The sequence below is a fragment of the Chelonia mydas genome, chromosome 5 (assembly GCF_015237465.2).
Source record: "Chelonia mydas isolate rCheMyd1 chromosome 5, rCheMyd1.pri.v2, whole genome shotgun sequence".
In the NCBI taxonomy this organism is placed as follows: Eukaryota; Metazoa; Chordata; order Testudines; family Cheloniidae; genus Chelonia; species Chelonia mydas.
The window spans coordinates 21960067-21983781 of record NC_051245.2 but is presented as its reverse complement, the minus strand read 5'-3'; the positions used below and the strand labels follow the sequence as shown (position 1 = coordinate 21983781).

The 23715-nt window shown below is 43.4% G+C and overlaps 1 protein-coding gene across 1 annotated transcript in view; it reads left to right on the top strand.

Annotated features, from left to right (window-relative positions):
* The window catches only part of CCBE1 (collagen and calcium binding EGF domains 1), a 189169-nt gene that overhangs the window by 1171 nt on the left and 164283 nt on the right, over window positions 1–23715 (top strand). Inside the window, exon 2 of the mRNA XM_037902772.2 lies at window positions 112–192. Within this exon, the coding sequence (XP_037758700.1) occupies window positions 112–192 (81 nt within the window). The remainder of the gene's footprint in view (window positions 1–111; window positions 193–23715) is intronic.

The following is a 23715-nucleotide window of genomic DNA, read 5'->3' as shown; positions in this document are numbered from 1 at the left end:
GAGAGCCCCGGGCTGCACCTGGCAGCCCCAGCCCGGGGCGCCCCCGCGCCGCTGCCCGGCCCCGCTCGGGCTCTGGCTAAAGCCGCCTCTTCTCTCCGGCTTCCCCCGCAGGGAGGTTTGTTCCGAGAACAAGATCGCCACCAGCCGGTACCCGTGCCTGAAACCCAGCGGCGAGCTGGCCACCTGCTTCAGGTGAGCGGGGCGGGGCCGCGGGCGTGTGTGTGTGTTACCGGCACGTGGGACTGCCGTCTCCGGCTGTGTGTGTTACCGGGACTGCCACCCCCTTCTCCTCCTCCTCTGTGTGCGTGCTACCAGCACGGGTGTGTGTGTGTGTGTGTTACCAGCATGTGGGACTGCTGCCTCCGTGTGTGTGTGTTACCGGGACTGCCACCCCCTTCTCCTCCTCTGTGTGCGTGCTACCAGCATGTGGGACTGCTGCCTCCGTGTGTGTGTGTTACCGGGACTGCCACCCCCTTCTCCTCCTCCTCCTCTGTGTGCGTGCTACCAGCACGGGCGTGTGTATGTGTGTTACCAGCATGTGGGACTGCCGTCTCCTTGTGTGTTTGTGTTACCGGGACTGCCACCCCCTTCTCCTCCTCTGTGTGCGTGCTACCAGCATGTGGGACTGCTGCCTCCGTGTGTGTGTGTTACCGGGACTGCCACCCCCTTCTCCTCCTCCTCCTCTGTGTGCGTGCTACCAGCATGGGTGTGTGTGTGTGTGTGTGTGTTACCAGCATGTGGGGCTGCTGCCTCGTGTGTGTGTGTTACCGGGACTGCCACCCCCTTCTCCTCCTCCTCTGTGTGCGTGCTACCAGCACGGGCGTGTGTGTGTGTGTGTTACCAGCATGTGGGACTGCTGCCTCCGTGTGTGTGTGTTACCGGGGCTGCCACCCCCTTCTCCTCCTCTGTGTGCGAGCTACCAGCATGGGTGTGTGTGTGTTACCAGCACGTGGGACTGCCGTCTCCTTGTGTGTGTGTGCTTGCGTGCGCGTGTGTTCTCCTTCTCTGTGTGCGTGTTGCCAACACGTGGGACTGCCGCCTCGGTGTGTGTGTGTGTGTGTTGCGGGGACTGCTGCCTCCTTCTCTGTGTGCTGTTACCAGCACGGGCATGTGTGTGTATTACCAGCATGTGGGACTGCTCCTCTGTGTGTGTGTGTGTTTGTTACCGGGACTTCCCTCTTCTGTGTGTGTGTGTTACCAGCATGTGGGACTGCCACCTCCTGAGTGTGTGCCACCGGTGCCTTGTGTGGTATGGTCACTGCATTGTGAGAGTGTGCATACTTGCTACCAGAATAGGACTGCCTCCTGTGTTTGTGGGGAGGTGCATTGTGTTGTGACAGCTGGTGTGTGCTTGTCGGTATGAGAATGTATGACCGTCTCCTTGTGTGTGTGACACCTGTGTGTTGTGTTGTGTGGTTGTGAGAGTGTGTGCTTGTTACACAGTGTGACTGCTGCCTCTGGCAGGCGTGTATGATTCTTGTGTGGCAGGGGATTGTGTAGTGATAGTGTGTGCTTGTCTTTGTGTGTTGTGATTGATGGTGTATTATGGCAGTTGTGTGATTGTTGTATTGTGGTGAGTGTCGTCATCAAACACAGCCTCCTGAGGACTGTTGTGCCAGGCAGAGTGGTCACAGTTGCTGGTATGGCACCAGACATTGTGTAGTGAAGTTCCCAGACCTGGCTCAATCCTATGAGTGGGTGTCTGTCTGTATGAGAATGCCTGATGGTCTCTTTGTGTGTGTGTTATGATGGATGGGGTGTTATGGCACTAGCGTGACTGTTGTGATCAGCGAGTGTGTGGTGACAGTGAGAGTGTGTATTTTGTGTGTGTAAGTGTGTGTATTTGGAGTTTGTAGGCTATGGGACGTTGATAGTAGTACACACGTAAACATTCATGACAGTCCTATCGAGAAGATGAATAGCTGGTTTAATGGTTGCATGTTGTTTATAAAAGTTGTATCTAAAGTCAGCCAGAAAGAAATGTTTAACATTTGACTGGCTTGGTCATTTTCCCTTGCAAAGTCTTTCAGCAGCTGTGTCTGCTTAGCGCTTAGACTCAGGGAAGTTGCTCTGTGGAGTGAATGGGATGCAATGTATCCAGCACGTGCTCTGGTGACGTTGAGTTAGGGACTGTAACAGGTAACCCCCGCTGTACTAGTAACATTTGCTAAATTATAGCAGCTCTCCATCCACAGAAAGGTACAGCCTGGGGAGTAGCAGTATAGGCTTCCAAATACATTGATCTGGTAGCATTTGTCTAAATCTTACTCTTGAGTGAACAACCAACAGGGGTAAGGGGATAATTCAACCCCTGGGCCCATTTCACCATTGACCTCTATGCTGTGACTATCAACAAAGGTACCAATAGTGACAAATATATTTAGATAGATACTTGTCTATTATGAACCCACTGAAAACACCATCATATAATTATGGCTTTCGATCATTGCTGGTTTTCATCTGTGCCAGGCTATAGCATATGTCTTAGAAGTGAATGGTTTCATATTCCACAGGGGTGCAATTTAAGGGAATGATATTGATGTATGAAACCCTGCATGATTTGCATAACTGACTCTTCCTCTTGCCATGCACTAATGAGGGCTGCATTTAAAATCAGCCAACATGCCCTAGCTAGCAGCCCCTAGATTTGAATGTTTGGGGCGTGCTGGCCAGATGTTCTTAGTGGAGTGGTTTTGGACTGTCGTACTCACTTTTCCTGTTGATCTGAAAGAGCCTGAGTTTAACCTTTGGGGTATGGTTCATAAATCAATCTATTTACTTAGGCCTTTGCCTGAGATAAGTTGATGGGAAGGATGTTATGTTTTAAGAATGGCCTTCCTGCAGTTATTGATCAGAGATACTGTCTCTGAGTTTCCACTTTATATTATATGTTTGTAAATATGAGGAATGTCCTCTTTATATACGGTTGTTTGCAAGAAATTATCAAAACTAGAATTGTTTCTAACTGCTGTAAATGTACCCAGAGATTTTGTCAAAGACATAAACTGCAAGCAAACAAATATCTAATTACCAATGTCCTCTGAGACAAGATGTTTAGCCTCTGAGAGGCACTTCCCTCTACAGAGCCACTTCCAGAGGTAACTGCATTGGGGTGTGTGTGCGAGAAGTGATCTGTCTGCTATTACATATAGGGAGCATGCGATACGGTGAAAGCACTTTAGTGCTAGTGAAAGGCATTAAAGAAGTCCATAAATGATAGAAAACAAAGGGGAGTTTTTAAAAACCTCTTTTGGTGACAGATTGTTTTTCTTTTCACAATGCCTTTTATTTAGTATAAGTATAGGTGTTTGAAATGTAGCTTTGCAGTGCACATAGGTCCTGCCTCCCCTCTGACTGTAAACGGGGAATTGTCACTAGTGGATGTGTTTCCAGTTGGATCCCTCAGGGAATGATTTTGGCCTTACGCTATTTAACGTTTTTATCAGCGACCCGGAAGAAAACATAAGACCAACACTGATAAAGTTTGCAGATGCCACAAAAATTGGGGGAGTGGTAAATAATAAAGAAGATAGACTACTGATTCAGAGAGATTTGGATCAATAGATAAACTGGGAGCAAGCAACATAGGCACCAGCTCTGTGGGTGATCCGGGGCTGGAGCACCCACAGGGAAAAAATGGTGGGTGCTGAGCACCCACCAGCAACCCCCTTATTGGCTCAGCCCCACACCCCACCAGTGCCTCCCACCCGCTGGCTGGCCCCACGGATCAGCGCCTCTCCCACGCCTCCAGCCCGCCGCAATCAGCTGTTTCATGGAGTGCAGAAGGCTCTGGGTGGGAGGGGGGAGGAGCGAGGACACAGCACGCTATGGGGTGGGGGCAGAACTGGGCAGGAAGGGGTGGGGATGGGGTGGGAAGAGGCAGGGTGGAGGCAGGGCCTTGGGGGAAGGAGTGGAGTGGGGGCAGGGCCTAGGGCAGAGCCAGGGATGGAGTACCCCCTGGCACTTTGGAAAGTCAGTGCCTTTAGCAAGCAAACAATGTGTGTTTGAATATGGGTTAAATTTAAACGTGTACATCTAGGAACAAAGAATGTAGGTCATATTTATAGGATGGGGGATTCTATGCTGGGAAGCAGTGACTGAAAAGGATTTGGGGGTTGTGGTGGATAATCAACTGATCATAAGTTCTCCGTGTGAAGCTGTGGACAGAAGAGCCTATAGATCCTGGGATGCATAAACACGGGGATCTTGAGTAGGAGCAAAGAGGTTATTTTATTTCTCTATTTGATACTGGTGTGATCACTGCTGGAATACTGTGCCCAGTTCTGGTGTTCACAGTTCAAGAAGGTTGTTAATTTGGAGAGGGTTCAGAGAAGAGCAAGGAGAATGACTACAGGATTAGAAAACATGCCTTATAGTGACGGACTCAAAGACCTCAATCTAGTTAGCTTGATAAACAGAAGATTAAGGGATGACTTGATTATAGTTGATAAATATATACACAGGGAACAAATATTTAATAATGGGCTCTTCAGTTTAGCAGAGGAAGGTTTAACATGATCCAGTGGTTGGAAGCTGAAGCTAAACAAATGCAGACTGGAAATAAAGCGTACATGTTTAACGGTGAGAGTAATTAACCATTGGAACAATTTACCAAGGGCTGTGGTGGATTCTCCATCACTGACCATTTTAAAATCAAGATTGGATGTTTTCCTAAAAGATCTGCTCTAGGAATTATTTTGGGGAAGTTCTCCAGCCTGTGTTATGCAGAAGGTCAGACTAGATGATCACAGTGTCCCTTCCAGCCTTGGAATAGATGAATCTCAGAGGTACGCCTGGGGTTACAGAATATGCCAGTGTAGACGACCAGCCAAGGGGATGTCACAGCACAGTCACTGCTGCCCCCAGAGAGCGCCAGTGTATCATCGCACACTCTAGAAAGGGTTGGATGGTGCCATGACTGACTTCTTTTTTTCTCCACTGGTCCCTGCCCCAACCCGCAGCTGAATCTCCTGCCTTCCTTTCCCCCATCCCCATGGCTTTACTTTTTAAAGGTACAATAGAGCCCATCATTGCATACAGTTCCTTAACCCACAGTATCACAAAACATTTCACAGAGAGATGGTAATAAGCAGTGGAGAAAAGGAAGGCTGCCAAGTGGGATATAAAGTGTCAGTGGTTCAGAGACAGAGTTTTCAGATAGATGAGGCAGCTTCACTGAGAGAGCAACCCCGACTGTGGAGAGTTTGAAGACTGAAGGTGCAGAATGAGCAGTGTGAGGTCCAGGTACTGAGGTGTGTTTGGCCTCCCTGAAGATAGAATCATAGAAGATAAGGTTGGGAGAGACCTCAGGAGGTCATCTAGTCCACCCCCTCACTCAAAGAAGGACCAAATCTCTAAGGATGGAGATTCCACCACCTCCCTAGGTAACCCATTCCAGTGCTTCACCACCCTCCTAGTGAAATAGTGTTTCCTAATATCCAACCTAGACCTCCCACACTGCAACTGGAGAGCATTGCTCCTTGTTCTGTCATCTGCCACCATTGAGAACAGCCAAGCTCCATCCTCTTTGGAACCCCCACTTCAGGTAGTTGAAGGCTGCTATCAAATTCCCCCTCAGGCTTCTCTTCTGCAGACTAAATAAGCCCAGTTCCCTCAACCTCTCCTCATACGTCATGTGCCCCGGGCCCCTCATCATTTTCGTTGCCCTCCACTGGACTCTCTCCAATTTTTCCACATCCTTTCTGCAGTAGGGGGTCCAAAACTGGACACAACACTCCAGATGTGGCCTCACCAGTGCCAAATAGAGGGGAATAATCACTTTCCTCGATCTGCTGGCAGTGCTCCTACTAATGCAGCCCAATATGTCATTAGCCTTCTTGGCAACAAGGGCACACTGCTGACTCATATCCAGCTTCTCATCCACTGCAATCCCCGGGTCCTTTACTGCAGAACTGCCGCTTAGCCAGTCGGCCGCCAGACTGTAGCGGTGCATGGGATTCTTCCGACCTAAGTGCAGGACTCCGCACAGGTCCAAGTTGAACCTCATCAGATTTCTTTTGGCCCAGCCCTCCAATTTGTCTAGGAATCCTCCAATTTGTAAAATTCTCCCACACTCGAGGGGTCCCAAATGCAGCAGTAGCAATGTCGTTCTGCTCTGTGTGCAGTGGGGCAAGACTTTGCCTGGGTACCAACGGCGTCACAGCCCATGTCTGTAATAGTAGTACTGCCTACCCCACGCTTTAAAAAATCACAATGAATCAGGCTGAAAAAGTAATGGGATTGCCTTTAAAATCAGGAGATCTCTTTTTAAAAGTAACTTTTGGGTTCTTTTTGCTTGCCTTCCGGTTTCTGGGTCTTTAGGGCTCACTTGGGTCATGTTTTTGAGCTTTTGTCCACTACATGGGCATTTTTGCTGTTTTCTGTACGGAAACGCCATTTTGAAAAAACTGAAATTTTTCAGAGCATTGCACAGATTTTTGACAACATTTTTGTTTCGAAACAAAATTGAAAAAATCCATTTAAAAATGTCTGGTTTGACATTTTTTGGAATGAAAAGTTTTGATTTTTTTTATTTGAAATGTATTTGATATTAAATTAAAACAATAGAAAAGGTTGAAATTGAAACGAAACCTTTTTAATTCGTCAAAACAAAATGAATTTATTTTCAGAATTTTATTTTGTGGAAAACTTTGAAATTTTTCACATTTCGTCCTGATGTGGGAAGAATTTTGTTTTTCAAACTTTCACCATTTTTCACAGGATGGAAAAAGCTCTAGCGAGGATGTCCTTTTATTTCATTATTTTTAATTAATGCTGTGATTCCCATGTAATCACTTGTCTCCAGGAGCTGGGGCTCTAAGTAAATTACCTAATATTGTTAGGGTTTGCAACACTGTAGCAGTGGAAGCAGTGTTGAGTCATCTCTTGCCACCCTTCAGGATTGTGAGGGGAAGAAGAGCCCCGCAACAGAACCTCTCTCAGGTCTCCCACTTACCCCCATTCTGGTGTAGCATTTGGCCCTAGGCAATGAGAATAAGTCTGAATAGTTGGTTAGCTTCCTCATTTCGGGGCTCCGCTTTTCCGTTTAGAGAACATCCGTCCTGTGCTGCATGACCACACTAATCCTACCTTGCGGAGGAGGCTGTCATCCCTATCAGACTTTACCGATGATCAGCCGTAGCAAGCGTTACTAGTGTGGTGCATGCTTTGACCCCAGCCTGAGATGGAGAAGCAAGAGGCGTCACTATGGTAGCAGCTTATGCTACCTGCCAATCTGTGAGGCTACCCCCAGAAGAATTTAAAATATATGAATATTCTCCAGTTAATGCTAATGTGTTTCCTGCGTAGTGCACTGGCAGGTTACACCTACTAATAGTGAGCAAGCCAATGGAGGCTTGAGGTAGGGTGTGGCTTGATTGTGAGTTTATGAATAAAGATGAGCCAAAAGCAGGGCCAAGCCAAAGAGACTATTTTGATATTATTCACTTGTGATCATAGTGACCTTGTACATGACTAGATGTATTTTTTTTCTAGTATGTGCAGAGTTTGGCCCTTTGGCTTAGTTTGGTTTGTATTTATTTTTAGATGGTGCTTTTATTTATTTCCACAAGAGAACAGAGAAACAGATTTGAATAGCAGTTGGTGCTTCAGCCTGGCCAGTATTTTTAAGCCTTACTTTTTTTTTTTTTAACAACAATAAATAAAGTCGCATGTATCAATAATAAGCTTTCGTATCCATACACAGTAAGTTCTGGTCATTGCGAAGCATACAATACGATACAGGGCTTGATCTTGCATTTCTCGGGCAGCCAGAGCTCCACCTGAAATCAATGAGAATCTGAGCAGCACAAGGAAGGTAAAATTGAGCCCTTAATTATTATAATGTCTCCACCCTCTCAGATACTTGCATATGGCATATTTAGTCTGCTTAACCCCTTTAAACAGACCCTAGTAATTTTATTGCTATGCCAAATTAGAACGGTATTAGCAAAATTCCTTTACTGTTCCAGGGTACCTGTGTATTACTTGGCTTGTATTTGATAAGTCATTCATTTTGTACATCTTGGTTTAGTCCTAGCAGTAGACCTGACCACCCAGTAAGCTTTTTTCACTGCTTATAGGTATTTTTGTGGATAGTTTGCTTTGCTCATTTTCATGTCATACAGTGGTGTCCTATATTATTCTTGCACTCAGTAGTGATCTGGTACGTGATTGAATGGAGGTTTCCACTCTGACCTGTGGTGACCAACTGTATGTTCCTCTACGAAACAGTGTTAAATAGGACACAGTGCACCAACTTTATCATAAGATAGAATAGCTCTGTTCCCATGAGAATATGGCAGTGGTTAGGATTATAGTTCTGTAAATATGGTTATTTCCAAATTAAGGAGGCTTAGCCTGTAATTTAATGTAATGCCAGAGAATATTGGAGGGCAATTTAGGAAACTTATGAATACTTGTTGGAGTTGTCCTCCTTTTTTGAAAACTAACAAAACCTAACCTCACAATCAAGTAAGTCCCCCATAGTATTTTCAGGTGAGAGAAAATTATATTATGTTTAAATTCTATGATACAATGGAGATTGGTTTATAATAGATATGATATTCCAGAATGATAATCTAGAGCAGTGGTTCTCAAACTTTAGCAACCCGAGGACCCCCATTTTGATTTAAGATATTTTGCAGACCCTCAAGCTTCCTGCTCAGCCCCAGGTCCTGCCCCCACTCCATCCCTTCCCCCAAGACCCCATCCCTCCCCTCCTCTTCCTCACCTCTTTCTGCACCCTCCCCTGAGTATGACCCATCCCTGCTCCTCCCTCCCAGTGCCTCCTGCACGCCGCTGAACAGCTGTTCCCCAGTGTGCAGGAGGCACTGGGAGGGTGGGGGAGGGGCCTGTGGTCAGTGGGGCCTGTGGACCCCCGGAGTACCCTCGTGGACCCCTGTTTGAGAAACACTGATCTAGAGGTTTAGTAGAGATATTTGCTAATAAAAAATGTTTAACAAACATTACAGTTATGCAGAAATTTAAACTATAGGAATAAAAGAACAGTCCAGGGCAAAATACACTTTAGCAACAGATGGGAAAATGAGAGAATTTTTGTGTCCCAAAGTCATGGAAACCACCAGATACAGTAGATACTTACTTTGCGTCCAACCCTGTGTGCTTGAGCATCTGCTAAAGGGTGCTGAGTGCCCTCCAGTTTCTGTACTTTAATGGGAGAGGAGGGTATTAGGTATCTCAGAGGACTGGGACTTTTATATCGCTATAGCAAATTTTAGTTCAAACTGCTCACTAAACTTGCATGGCTGACATTTACAAAGCGTCCACGTTAGAACGCGCTGTGTTCTTCCTTACTAATCTGTGGTGATATCGGTGCACATGCACCCAGGCAATAAAGAGACTGCCCACCTCTGAGAGAGGTGGACTAAGTTTTTGGCCTGAGGGCCACATCTGGGTATAGAAATTGTATAGGGGGCCATGAATGCTCACGAAATTAACAATGCAGAGATATTCGAATAAACTTTATTTAATAAAGATACATTTTAGTGGAAATGAACATTATACCTTACTTACAATTATAAATATACTATTATAACAAAGTATTACAATGATTAAACCAAACTTACCCCCTTGTCACGCCCTGTTTGATTAATGTGAACAATGCAGCTGTCACTCCCTGGCCAACTATCCTTTGTTTTATCCTCAACAATGGAAAATTAACACTATTAAAACAGCAGTCACCTAAGCCAACAAGTAGCGGGCCCATGGGCTTGCACGTTCCAGGCTCTGATGGTGCATTTGGGTTGTGCAGCCGCAGTAACATGTGCCCTCACACAGGTGCCACCTGAACACGTCAGAGCGTCGGGTAGGCAGCGCAGGGCCAACTGCTGACCCGACCCCACTCCCGGGGGGCCAGATTAAAAGGTCTGAGGGGCCAGATGTGGTCCGTGGGCTGTAGTTTGCCCACCCTGATCTATCTACTACTTGGAATAAGGACTCGGAGTTTGAATTCCTGGATTCTCTGTGTTTGACCAGCCCTCCCCCTCTTGCAGTCAATGAGAATTTTGCCATTGACTCAGATGGGCCCAGAATCACTCACGCCTGAAACTACTGTTAGTCCTCCTGGTTTACCCATCTGTAAAATGTGCACAATGTACCGGCCTCATGGGATGTAATGAATGAGGCCTAACTACTTACAGTTTGTAAAATGCTTTGCGGTCCTTGGGAGGAAAGTGCTCTAGACATGCTAATCACTATCATGGATAAGTTGTCTCCTGAGAGGTTGGTACAAGTGAGTGAAGCATGATGCTGGGTTAAAGTAGGTGCTAAATAATAATTCTAGTCTTGTTCAAAATATGGGTAATATATATGAAGAGAGTGATGATTTCAAAAGTTATCAGTCTCTTAAGTACTAACAATATCCATCAGATTAGCCAGTATTTCCCTACAATAAATCCATGCAGGCTTTTGAAAGAGGATATAATAATTGTACAACTATGGAATATTGTCCGTTTTCTTATCTCATAATTGTTTGGCAGCTAAAAATATCTAACTGTAATCAGTATAGTATTGCAGGTGTTGAATTCTGCCATGAAAAGGATACTCTAAACTTTATAACAAAAAGATAATTCAAATATAAGGCAGAAATACATGTATGCCTATAAGCTAGCTAATTGTGATGCTAACTGAAGATCACATTCTAAAAAAAGACTTCTTTTTATTCTATTGAATGCTGTTGTTGCTAGCAAAGTCCAATTTTTATAGACTGTGTCATTTTACACATTCTTAAAGGATAAAAGCTATTGCAAGTAAGTTAGAACTGAACTGCTCCACAAAGGGCAGTACTTCCACTGATGTGTCCCCTGGGACCATGTTCAGTTCTTAGTTCCCAGAGTCCCCGAAGAGCTTGTTGCATTGCTTCCCAGTTAATTTGACTACATAGATTTTTTGAAGTTTTCAGCCAGAGAAAGCCAAGGTGATATTTTATCTCAAGACTCTTTTTTGCTTTCCAGACGCCCTTTCCATTGCCTTTCTAATCCAAAACTCTGCCGTCATCACGTTCAGTGGAATCAACATAACCCTGATTCTCATTGCAATATAAGATTGTAAATGATATTTATCCAATTAGGGCAAAAGAACACATAAGCCCCAGTTAACTTGGAGCTATGTTGGAAGTTTGCTGAGAACTCAAGAGGATGAGATGTTCTTGGTTATATTTTACTTGTGCTTTGTTTTTGTTTTAGAAAAGTAAACAGCCACAACATCTGTAACAACGCTTTTGCCAAGGTTGTTTGTTTCCATAAACTAATATATTTTATTTCACATACTTTAAAGTGCAATGAGCTGCTAGCTCTTTGGGACAGTGCTGGTATCTCTGTGCCCAGCATATTGTGGCTGTGACTAGAAATGAATAATGAATCTTATTTAGTCATCATTTTGAAAATGGGAATTTCAGAACTAGATATGTCAATGCATCAGTCAGGCATAAAAGTCCTACTATATATATATATATAGCCTTAGGCCTCTAGGCACCATAACAAAAACGTAGGACCATATCCTGAGATGTGCTGAGTCCCACTGATGTGGATGGGAGTTGCAGGTGCTCAGCATCTTTAGGATTTGGCCCATTTTCTTGCTATTTTCAGAATCTGACTTTTAGTAATTCCGATTAAAATCATAGCACAATGCGCTTTCTCAAGCACTGATAAGTATAACCGTGGTCACGCTGAGTGCAGAAGTGCTTCTAATAGCTACCTGTCTGTCTGCTATCTTTGCTTTTTAATTGTTCTTACTCTAGCCTGACATCCTTCGGCAGAATTTAGTGCTTGTGAATACGGATAGTTTATAGGAAAATGTAGCATTGTTATTTTTTCACAAAACAGGTAAACCATGGCAGTGGAATAAACTTCCCCATGCCACCTAATCATTTATCCTCACTACTACTTTGAAGTAGCACCCCTACTAACAAAGGTTTTGTGCCCATTCAGTCCTTGGCTTGACATCTTTGCTGAGACTACCAAGGGAACTGATTGTTGTCAACTCTTTTGGTGAAGTATGATGTGGACCTCTGTTAATAGGAACAAAATCAACAGCATGCACAGATCTTATGTAGGTACCTGAATTGCTGGTAGTTGGTCATGATGACTTTCCACCATTACTGATCGGAGACACATTTGAGCTAGTGACAGAGGTCTTGTTTAAACACTTAAGTTGTACTGCTTTAACTGGACTGGTATAGTTAAAGTGGTACAACCCTCCCTTAGTGTGGATGCAGTTATACCAGTATAAAGGTGCTTCTACTGATTCAGGAAAGGGAGTGAGCTATGCTAGAATAAGACACCTTTACACAGGCATAACTGTGCCCACATTAGTGGTTGAACTGGTATAAATGTGTCAGTAAAAGAATTACACCCCTACCCAACATCCTTTATATGCTCGTACAAAAACTGCTTGTAGACCAGGCCTAAAATTACCATTGACAACTACCAATCCAGTCTTCCAGTATTTTATTTCTTTTTTTAATTAAAAATGTGTCCCATACCAAGGTCACAGGCTCCTTTTTGTAAAGCACAGTATAATCGCTATGCTGTCACCATGTAGTTTAACTGGGAATGTTTATGAAAATCAGTGTTTGCACTCTTAGAATACTACAGTATGTGTACCAAACACATTTGACATTTATATATGATCTCTTGCAAGTCTTCACTGAGGCTAATATAGGTTTGGATGATATACTTGCTGCTTACAAGATGCAATACCGAGGGTTAGGATATAGCTGTGTGCCTTAGTTAATATATCCCCCCACCCTTTACCATAGCATCCGAGAAACACAGTCTTTTATGTACGTATCCTCACAACACTCCTGAGAGGATAGGAAGTACTGTTATCCATATCTTTTATAGTTTGGGAGACTGTGGCATAGAGAGGCTAAGTGACTTGCCCAAGGTCACATAGGAAGTCTATGACTGAGCAGGGACTTGGACCTAGGTCTTCTGAGTCCTAGGCTAGTGCCCTAAATACTGGACGATCCTTCCTCTCAATGGTAATCAAAGATGGATGCAGATGATAGCTTCTATAATGCTCCAAAAGTGATTTTCTGCACAAAAACCAGAACCTCCCCAAATCTTCTCTGAAGCACTTAGCTATTGTGGTTGTTGGCAATATACAAAACCTTAAGACATTGAGAAAAGCACTTTCACAGGTGGTAATACTTATACATATTTTCCAAATTTGTTACACAGAAAAAGAGGCGATTTTTTTTCAGGAACTGTTGGTAAAAGATCATCTTATGGATCTGAGGTTGCCTGCCTGGCAAACCCATTAAGACCACAAATGGTGTCAAAATGTGCACTCTGCTGCAGAAGAGCAGAGGATTAATACACCCTCTGTGAAGTCTAGTCCATGTTGGATGACAGTCCTCTGGGCTAAGCTCAGTTGGAATGCTACACAGACATCTAAATTATGCAATACAAAATGCAAGTTCTCTCATTTTCCTAAGGGAGTGTGTCAGGAGGAGTCTTGCAAAGAGCTTTTTTCTCTTGGAGTAACGGATGTATCTGCTGCTCCATAGTGTGCCAGTGACATGCTCACCAGCTATTGCTGGGGGAAAATTATCACTCCTCTTAGGAACAAGAGCGTAACCAGTTCTGTGCAACTCTACAAATCACCTCCCAGCTCAGCACCATGTACTCCACGAGCTTTCTGAATGCAGCCCTCTGCCGCCAAGCTTTCACTTTGCTAATGTTTGTTTATCCTTTATTAATAACCTCCCGTCTACCCCAAATGTGAATGCATCATAATGTTTTGCAGTATGGAGGCTAAGGGCGGGTTTTTCAAAGGAGCCTCTGGAAATGAGGTGCTTAATTCTCATTGAAATTCCCAACCTGAAACTGTTATTACCCTTAGTAATGATGTTTTATCAAGATAACTGAAGAGAGAAGCCTCAAAGTCCCATAAATACATGTTTTAATAGCGCTTGAGTAACAGCAAAAATCAATGCCTATGTGGGTTTACTTGTATAAAAGCTCCTATTTATACTTTCCGCTCAATATACTCAGTTCACTGTGAAATGGACCAATATAATTATGATCTTCCTGTGAACTGTTGTAATTATTGTGAATAATGTATTGAGGCAGGAGTTACTACAAAGGATGATGTCTGGCAAATAGCTGTTCGTGTATATGGAAGGTTCTTGATGGTCACATCAAAGGAGTTCTCAGAATTTTAAAATTGGCAAGCCACAAACTATCTGATAAGTGCCCTCCTTGGTGGTTTGATCAGTAATGAAACCCAGGTGCACTGCACCATGGTTTTGATCTACAGACTATAGGGTTAAATATGAACTGACTTTTGGGGCATGTCGTCTAGCACAAAGACTCCAGACCAACAAAATAGTAGCCTAAGGGCTCACTGTGGTTGATACAAAATATGTAGTGAATATAGGCCACCAGCGGGAATATGACTTTTAAGATTATACTAGGTATCATATATGCTCCCGAGGGTCAGACTATTTTGTCTTTAAAAAAATCTGATCACATCCCTTGTTTTAAATAAAATAGGGAGGCAGTGTGATCTAGTTTTTATTAATTATTATTTGCATTACTGTAGCATATAGGGGGTGTAACTGAGATCGGGGCCCCATTGTGCTGGATAGACAATCCCTGCTCTGAAGAGCTTATAGTCTAAATACACAAGACAGATAAAGGACGGAGGAAAGAGTAAAGAAAAGGAACAACCAGGAAGAGAAAGAGAAGATGGGAACTAAAATAGGCAGAAAAGGGGATGAGTAGAGACAGGAAATAGGAAAGAGAAATTTCATCTTGTCATTGTTTTCATCTAATTTGTGTGTGTGTGTGTGTGTGTGGTGGGGGAAATCATTTCCTAACTAGCTCCAATTAAAATATTTCCAGATTGCCTCCGTTTTATAAAAAAAATAATCTTTTCTAAGAACAGAACCCTGTACTCCCAACTGTACTTGGAATAAAAAAAATCTAGTAAATGCTGCATCTTTCCTTGACATTTCTTCCTTCCTTTCTCTCTCTCCTTTACCAGTTTGAAAAATGTCTCTTCCCTACTGTATATTCTAGGTACATGGGGGTAGTGAGAGCGTATCACAGATAGGTACGTACATTGGCCCACTCACCCTTCACTCAATCTGGCTTACTTTCTTTCCTCTTCTGTATTAGAAGATTTGCTGGTCTATGATGTTAGAGAACAAAAGGTTAAATGTCACTTGCCTTCCCTCGGCAAACTGGCTCTGCAATCCTTTGATGACCACCCACTAGCTAGCTTTGAAGGAAAATATGTTAGTCCTCATTCTGATTCCACAAAATCAGGGAGAGCTAATTTTAAAAGAAATATTTAAACGGAAAAGGTGCAATTACCTTATACCAACATGTCTCCTATTTTTTGTTTTCCATTTAATTTTTTGTAACGCTTCCCCACAAACCATGGGATAGAATCTCAGCTGCTGTGAATCATCAGGGCTCCATTAAAATCCTATCAGAACTCCGGGTGGAGTGGAGGAGAGACAGTCAACAGACATATGGAAGTCAATGGAGCTGTGACAATTTACACCAGCTGAGGATCTGCCCCATGTGTTCTGATCTTGCAAACACATACTCATCGGTATGGTTCACATGGCCCTGATCCTGCACTGTTAAAGGGAATAGGAGCATAGGCTCAAGCCCCACATGTGTAAATTTGTAGCGCTGTGAGTTTAATCCTTTATTTTTGTCTCCTCTACCTCTTCCACAGAGTTCTCATAGATTTTCTCCCTATCTGTGTTTCACTGATAACATTTCAATATTCATATCATTTCACTTGGAGTTTGTTATAATCACAGTGATTGCATTGCATTCAGTTGATATTAATGTACATATCAAGATACAAGTAAAAGGTCTGATTCTAGAACCTTTACTTACATTACTTATTCTACTTATTTACATGAATTATTCCAGTGCAGTCAATTGAACTATTAATGTCTGTAAAATGTATTCCTGCTAAGGGCTGCAGAATTGGGCCCACAGCACAAATGAATGGATATTTACAGTGATGGTTGTTAGCCCACCTGTTTTCAAATTTCTGATTATCATTTTTCTTCCTCTACTGCCCAGTTTCTTTACCTGAGTTTTAACTGATTAGTTTTCAAACTATTTATTGGTGTCTGTTATAAACACAATAGTTGCAAACGTGGTTCCATTACTGTTCTTTGCTTTCTCTTCTAAATTATTCCAATTATAATCAAACCTGATAAAGAACAGGACCTGCACGATGCTGACTCAGGAGAGTTGTTGGTGTAAAAAACCCCAAGTTTAGTCACAGACAGTAGTCTCAGATCTTAGTTCTGCGTTAGGAGTCCTTCTCACTAATACAGGCTTATCCCTCTTATCCAGTAAATGTCATTGCTGAGCATATGAACAACTGAAACATTAGTACAGTAAAGAGTTTAATTACAATGAGGCAACATTTTTTCGGTTACATATGAAAGCTAAATGCATACATTTCCATTAATAAGTTTGTACTGGAATTTAAATTAGGTGGCATACATAAAGACCATGCTCATTGGATCGATATTAGCAGCAATTCAATAGTGAACCCACATCAAAAAAGCTTTCCCCCTTCCTTTCAAGTAGGCTGGGAACACTGTTGTATGCAATATTTTAAATAGACAAGAAAGGCAAAGTCCAAAGGAATAATTTGATTTTTTAAAAAAGGATTGTTGTTGGAGAATGAATAGGCTTATTATAAGTTAAATACAAGTTACACCAAAGGGGAAGCTTAAATGTGTGGAGGAGAATATTCATCTCGGGATTGCAAGTGTATAAAGGACAAAAGTCTTTTCTGTAGGGAAATTAGTGGTGTGTAGCCTCCAGTGTAAACCAGCAGTGTTCACATTAGCTCTGCAGTCTCATTAACCTCTCGCTGAAGGTGAGGGTTGAAGATCTAATTCTTCTAGGCAGTGGCCAATAACTCAGCTTGCACAGTTGATGCTAGAATATATTTAGGATGACTCTTTAACCAAGAATTGCTGATGAATGCCGACATGTTTTCAGAATACTCGGTAATCTAGAAGTTGTTGCATCTGTTCAGTATCTTTGTTTCACAATTGTTTTATTAAAAAAGAAGCACAGGACCTTAACAAATACATTTTAAATAATTTTCAAAGGTGTAGCATGGAGCCTTAGCGTCTCAGCTGAATGTTAACATGTTTATGGTCACATTAAATATATTGTAAATATGATGTCTCGGATAGTCGGCAAAATGATTTAATCAGTAATTACCCAGCTTGCATTGTAAAGTTTATTTGCATAGCTGTAGAAAGGAAAGCAGTGTTGTTTTCGGAAAGTTGCTTTCTGAAATGTTGACAACACATTTATTTTAGAGATCGTTGCCCTTGAGAGAGAGAATAAGTTAAAATGACTTATGCTATAAACAGAAAATAGCTGAAGAGGAAATTACTTTCTCTGTAATATATTTCTTAAAAAATAAATAAATGTCATATCGAGCTAAGAAAGGCCATCTATCTCTCTATCAGTTGGAGAACTGCATCCATCACTGTACTATTTAAATAACCCTTACTCATAAAAATAGAGGACAGAGGCAATGGTAAGCTACTCTTGGGCCATGTTTCGCTTGCGATGGCTGTGAACAATCCAAAATGTGATGTCCGAGTGAATGAGATGCAAGTACAGGAGGTAGATCTAGAATGGAGAAATATCTACAAGAGTTGTTAGCATAGAGGATGCAAGTAATCACATATGAATGGATGAGGTCACCCAAGGATAAGGCATAGAGGGAGAAGAGGAAAGGGATAAGAATAGAGCCCTGGGAAACTCCCAAAGAAAAGGAGCATGGAGAGGGGAAAGAGCCACAAAGACATCCCTGAAAGAGGATCTGGAGAGGTGAAAACAGAGGTGCGTAAGCCAAAGGAAGGCAGATATCAAGGAAGATGATGCAATCGACAGTATCAAAAGCAGCAGAAAGCTCCAAAAGGAGAAGACGACTTAGCCAGAAAGAGGTCATTGCAGGCTATGGTGAGAGTGGTGTCTGTGGAGTGGGTAGCCTGGAGGCTGGACTTAAGTGTGTCCTGTGGTGAATCTCAAGTAAGGAAGCTAATTCAGCAGCTTGCCCAAAGGATTGGAGGGGAAGAGGAAGAAGAAGAGAGATTGGACGGCAGCTGGAGAGACAGGTGCAGTCAAATATGGTGGGTTTTTTTTAAGGATGAAAGAAACCAGAGCTGAGGGAGAGGCTCCTGGGGAAGAAAAATGGGGTGAAAGTGGAGTCACAGGACATCGGTAGGGTTTAGCGGGTCAGGTGGAGGGTTTGAAGAGGAGAGTAAGTCAGAGACTTGGAGCTTCATGACAAAGAATTGCTAGAGTCACTTGCTTTAGGAAGAGTTTCAGGGAAGGACCCAAAGTTTATAAATTACTTGGAGTCTCTTTTAAAATTGTAAGGGCCTGATCCTGCAAACAGTTGAGTGCTGTCAATGCCTGTTGCCTTCAGCGGGAGTAGAAGGCAATCAGCACCACACAGGACTGAGTCCTCTGTTAGTTGGAACCTTCTCTATTGAAGTCCGTTCCTACTGGGAATGGGAGCATGATGAGACTTTTTGTCCCCACACTGGCAGAGTCTACAGTCTTGAACTGTAAATAGCATGGTGCAAACAGATGTTTACTGCATGTGATAGCACTCTCACTGTATACATACACAGTAAGCAACATTTCGGTCAACCGGAAAACTGTGTATAAATTTAGTTAAATGTATAAACATTGTTGTTTTGGTATATAATGTGATGTGACCTAAATAGGTCAGCTAACTTCCTTCAGAAGAAGGCACACATATTCCTACGTCAGCACAGCTTCTACCCAATTGATTTTGAGGAATATAAACTTGAAAAAAGTATATGAAACCCCACGTTAGCTACACTCTAGTCAGTTTTCATATTTAATCAGAAAATGGGATTTTTTTCCTGTTGGAATTTGAAATTTTCCTATCGGAAAATAACGGTTCTCCTGTGGGAAAGTTTAAAAAAAAACCAAAAAACATTTTCACACTTTCTGACAATTTTGTGTCAGTTACCATGCCCTGAATCAAATACAGTAACAGTAAGAAACCGGCAACTGCTGCCCCTGATTCCTGAGCTACTGGATCCTGGGGAGGGAGTGGGGGGTTGCCTCAATATTTACTATGTTGGACCCAATGCAAATTAGAGAAAGTGATGAATGGAAAACCGCCTTCCGAATGCAGTATGGTCATTTTGAATACCTGGTGATGCTGTTTGGACTGATCAACCTTCCGACACTTCATGAACTATGTGTCCTGGGACATACTGGACCAGTATGTAGTGGTTTACCTGGATGATATCCTGGTCTTCTCAAACAACCCTGACAGCACACTGGTCACATTCGAGTGGCCCTGGAACCTTTACGGCAGCAGACTCTATGATAAGCTTGAGAAGTGCATGTTTGTCCAGATTTCCACAGAATTTCTAGGCTTTATCCTGATCCCCGAGGGATCAAGATGGACCCATGCAAGGTCCAGGCCATCTGTGGCTGGATGCCCCCCATGCCCAACCCCGACAATGCTTGATCTGCAGCGCTTCTTAGGGTTCACCAATTTTTATGAGTTGTTTATTTCACATTTCTTGAAATGAATTGGGCCTCTCACCTCTCTGCTCGAGAGGAATACCCAGTTCCAGTAGTCCCTGAAACCCAGAGTGCGTTCAATCAGCTGAAACTCACCTTTATCACTGTGCCCATACTGGCCCACCCAGATGCCATGAAAGCCTTTCTTATAGAAGCTGATACATCTAGTATGGCAACTGGGGATCGTATTTTCCCAGCCACACGGAACCAAACAAATATTGCACCCACTGGCCTATTATTCACAGAAACTTAGCCCTGCCAAACAGAGCTATGAGATCCTGGGTAAGGTGCTCCTAGCCATGAAGGCGGTCTTTGAGGAGTGGAAACATAATTTGGAAGCCTCTCACCATCCAACTGAAGTACACCCTCACCACAAAAACGTGTGCAGGGCAAAGGCACTAAACCAGGGGTTCTCAAACTGGAGGTTGTGACCCCTCAGGGGGTTGCAAATTTATTACTTAGGGGTCACGAGCTGTCAGCCTCGACCCCAAATCCTGCTTCGCCTCCAGCATTTATAATAGTGTTTAAATATAAAAAAATGTGTTTTTTAATTTATAAGGGGGGCCACACTCATAGGCTTGCTGTGTGAAAGGGGTCACCAATACAGAAGTTTGAGAACCACTGCACTAAACCAAAAGCAGTTCCAATGGGCTCAGCTCTTTTCTCAGATTAACTTCACCATCACATATTGTCCCGCAACTGGAAATGGCAATGCTAATGCCTTGTCCCAAATCTTTGATACTAAACTCTGTGAACCTAGCCAGGAACCGGCCCACATCTTCAAGCCCTGCAATTTCCTGAATGCTGCCCTTCGCCAGAACCTAGTCATGCAATTGGTTATGCCTCTGCCTCAGAAATTCCACCTGACAAACTAGCTGCCACCACCAGCGAACTGCATGACCTCCAGACGGGGTCACGCTTGTGAAGAATCTCATTTATGTTCCCGTGGGTCAGGCGAGAGTGGCAGCCTTATAGGTGTGACATAGCTCCCCCTGGTAGGACACCTGGGTCACTTTAAGACTCAGCAGCTGACATCCCATCTTTTCTGGTGACCCTGAATGTGCCCCATCATACAGGCCTTTGCAGTATCTTGCGAAGTGCGTGGTTGAGCTAAGATGCCACTCCACACACTGTTTGGTCTCCTTCAACCTCTGGGTTCCCAGTCCCAATCCTGGGCTGCTATTGCTTTAGATTTTATTGTGGAGCTTGCCCAGTCCAGTGGATTTATGACAGTCTTGACATTGGTAGACCACGTCACCAAAATGGCCCACTTTGTGCCCTGCTGAAGAGATGGGATCCATTTCCATTGCTCACTGGACTTCTGCAATTCTGGCAGAAGGCCCTATGTTTTCTGGGAGTCCTGCTGCATCTCTCTTCTGCCTTCATCCATAGTCCAACAGCCATATGAAAAGTGTCAATCAGGTTTTAGAGAAATACCTCTGATATTATATTAATCACTATCAGGATGATTGGTCCTCACTATTATCCTATGTGGTGTTTGCATACAGTAGCACAGATCATGCTTCCACAGGGAAAAGCTCCTTCTTTGTCAACATCTGATTCCACCCACAGCTACCTATGAGCTCTCCTAACCTAACCCAACTACCTCAGGGTTGGTGCAGAGGATTCATCGGCCACGTGGAAAAAGTAAAGTTGACTACAAGTGACATGTAGACCAACACTGTCAACCAAGCCCAACCTTTCAGTGGGACAAAAAGTATAGCTATTGACAGAGCACATCCACATGAAGAGACCCTCACATAAGTTAGTCTTCCAGTTCCTTGGCCCTTATTGAACCTGGTCACCAATGAACCACACCTATCCTGATCTCTCAAGATCCACCCAGTATTTCACATACCTCTCCTGAAACCACATACTGAAAATTTGTTTCCACATAGGACCTGCCAGCTCTCCCACTGGCATGCATACAACGCCATGAGAAATACGTCATCCATGAGATCTTCGATTCTAAACGCTGGTGGGGTAAACTTTTGTACCTGGTTGATTGGGAAGGCTTATGATCCTCAGAAGCGTATGAGAGAGCCAGTAGAAAATGTTCATGCTCCTGCTCGAATACAAGCCTTCTATGAGAACCACCTTGAGAAGCCCAGAACCACAGCAACCAGAGGGTGCCCCTTGGGGACAATGTGACGTCAGACCCTGCGAGTCTTGAACCTAGGTTCATGAGGGTCCTGGGAGTCATCACACTTCAATCCTCCATCCAGCAACTCTGACAGCAGTTGGGACTGGGGTCCGTGAAGCTCAATTGGGACACAAGCCTCACTCCTATGCTTTGAATGGAAGAGATCCAAGGCTCCTGATTGGGCTGCAGCCCCTATTTAGGCCAGAGGAGGAAACAGGAAATTGTCCATACAACTGGGCTCTGTCCTGCCATAGACTGCTTGCCTGGCGGTTTACCTCTTCCTGCCTTCTGATCCTGACCTTCCAGTATCCTGAGTAGGCCTGACTCTTGGTAACTGGTTCTTGCCCTCCTGTTCTGTCACCCGAACCTGACCTCCAGGTATCCTGACCTGGCCTGATTCCTGGTGACAGACTCTTGATCCCTTGCCTCCAGTCTGTCTCTTTGATTCTGATCTGGCATTCCAGCCTGGCCTGATTTCTGGTGGTTGACTTCTGCCTCCTGGACCTTTGGTCTGTGCCAGAAGCTAACTCCTTTGGCCCCTAGACCCTTGGCCAGCTACTAATGCTAATTCTTAGGCCAGGCCAACCATGCCAGTGAGGAAACCTCAATTTCCTTTTGAGGAAATTTCAAAAGGGGAATTTTTGTTCCCACACAAAAATGTTCACTGGGAAAATCCTGGTTTTTTCTGGTCAGCTATTCTCAATTTTTGTTAAACCCATTTGTTGCATCTGGTCTTAAATTAAGCCCTATTGCTGCAGACACTTCTGTATGTCAGTATCCCATTGAGCTCATTGACACTACTCATATGCATATATTAACTCAAAGTGTGTAAGTCTTTGCAGGATTGGGTTCTCAGTGAGTATAATTCTACTCTGTTTTTATTAGAAGCCCAATCTGGTTTGTTTTTGTTTTGTTTTTTACTGAGGAAAATAGAAAGGAGCACAAACTCTGGCAATTCAAGTGTAAAAGTATAATTAGGCAGGCCAAAAAAGAATTTGAGGAGCAACTAGCAAAAGACACAAAAACTAACAGCAATTTTTTTTTAAGTACATCAGAAGCAGGAAGCTTGCCAAACAACCATTGGGGCCACAGGATGGTCAAGGTGCTAAAGGAGAACTCAAGGAAGACAAGGCCATTGCAGAGAAGTCAAATTAATTCTTTGCATCAGTCTTCACTGCAGAGGATGTGAGAGAAATTCCCACATCTGAAGCATTCTTTTTAGGTGACAGATCTGAGGAACTGTCCCAGACTGAGGTGTTGATAGAGGAAGTTTTGAAACAAAGTGATAAATTATACAGTAATAAGTCACCAGGACCAGATAGAATTCACCCAAGAGTTCTGAAGGAACTCAGATATGAATTTGCAGAACTACTGACTGTCTTATGTAACATATTTCTTAAATCAGCCTCTGTACTAGATGACTTGAGGATAGCTAATGTACCACCGATTTTTAAAAAGGACTCCAAAGGTGATCCTGGCAATTGCAGGCCAGTAAGCCTAATTTCAGTACCAGGCAAATTGGTTGAAATTACAGTAAAGAACAGAATTAACAGACACACAGATGAACACAATATGTTGGGAAAGAGTCAACATGGCTTTTGTAAAGGGAAATCATGACTCACCAACCTACTAGAATGCTTTGAGGAGGTCAACAAACATGTGGACAGGAGAGATCTAGTGGGTACAGTGTACTTGGACTTTCAGAAAGTCTTTGGCAAAGTCCCTCGTCAAGGTCTCTTAAGCAAAGTAGGCAGTTGTTGGATAAGAGGAAAGGTCCTGTCATGGATCAGTAACGGGTTAAAAGACAGGAAATAAAGGGTAGGAATAAATGGTCAGTTTTCAAAATGGAGAGAGGTAAATATCGGTGTCCCCCAAGGAACTGTACTGGGACCAGTGCTGTTCAATATATTCATAAATGATCTAGAAAAAGGGGTAAACAATAAGGTGGCAAAATTTGCATATGAT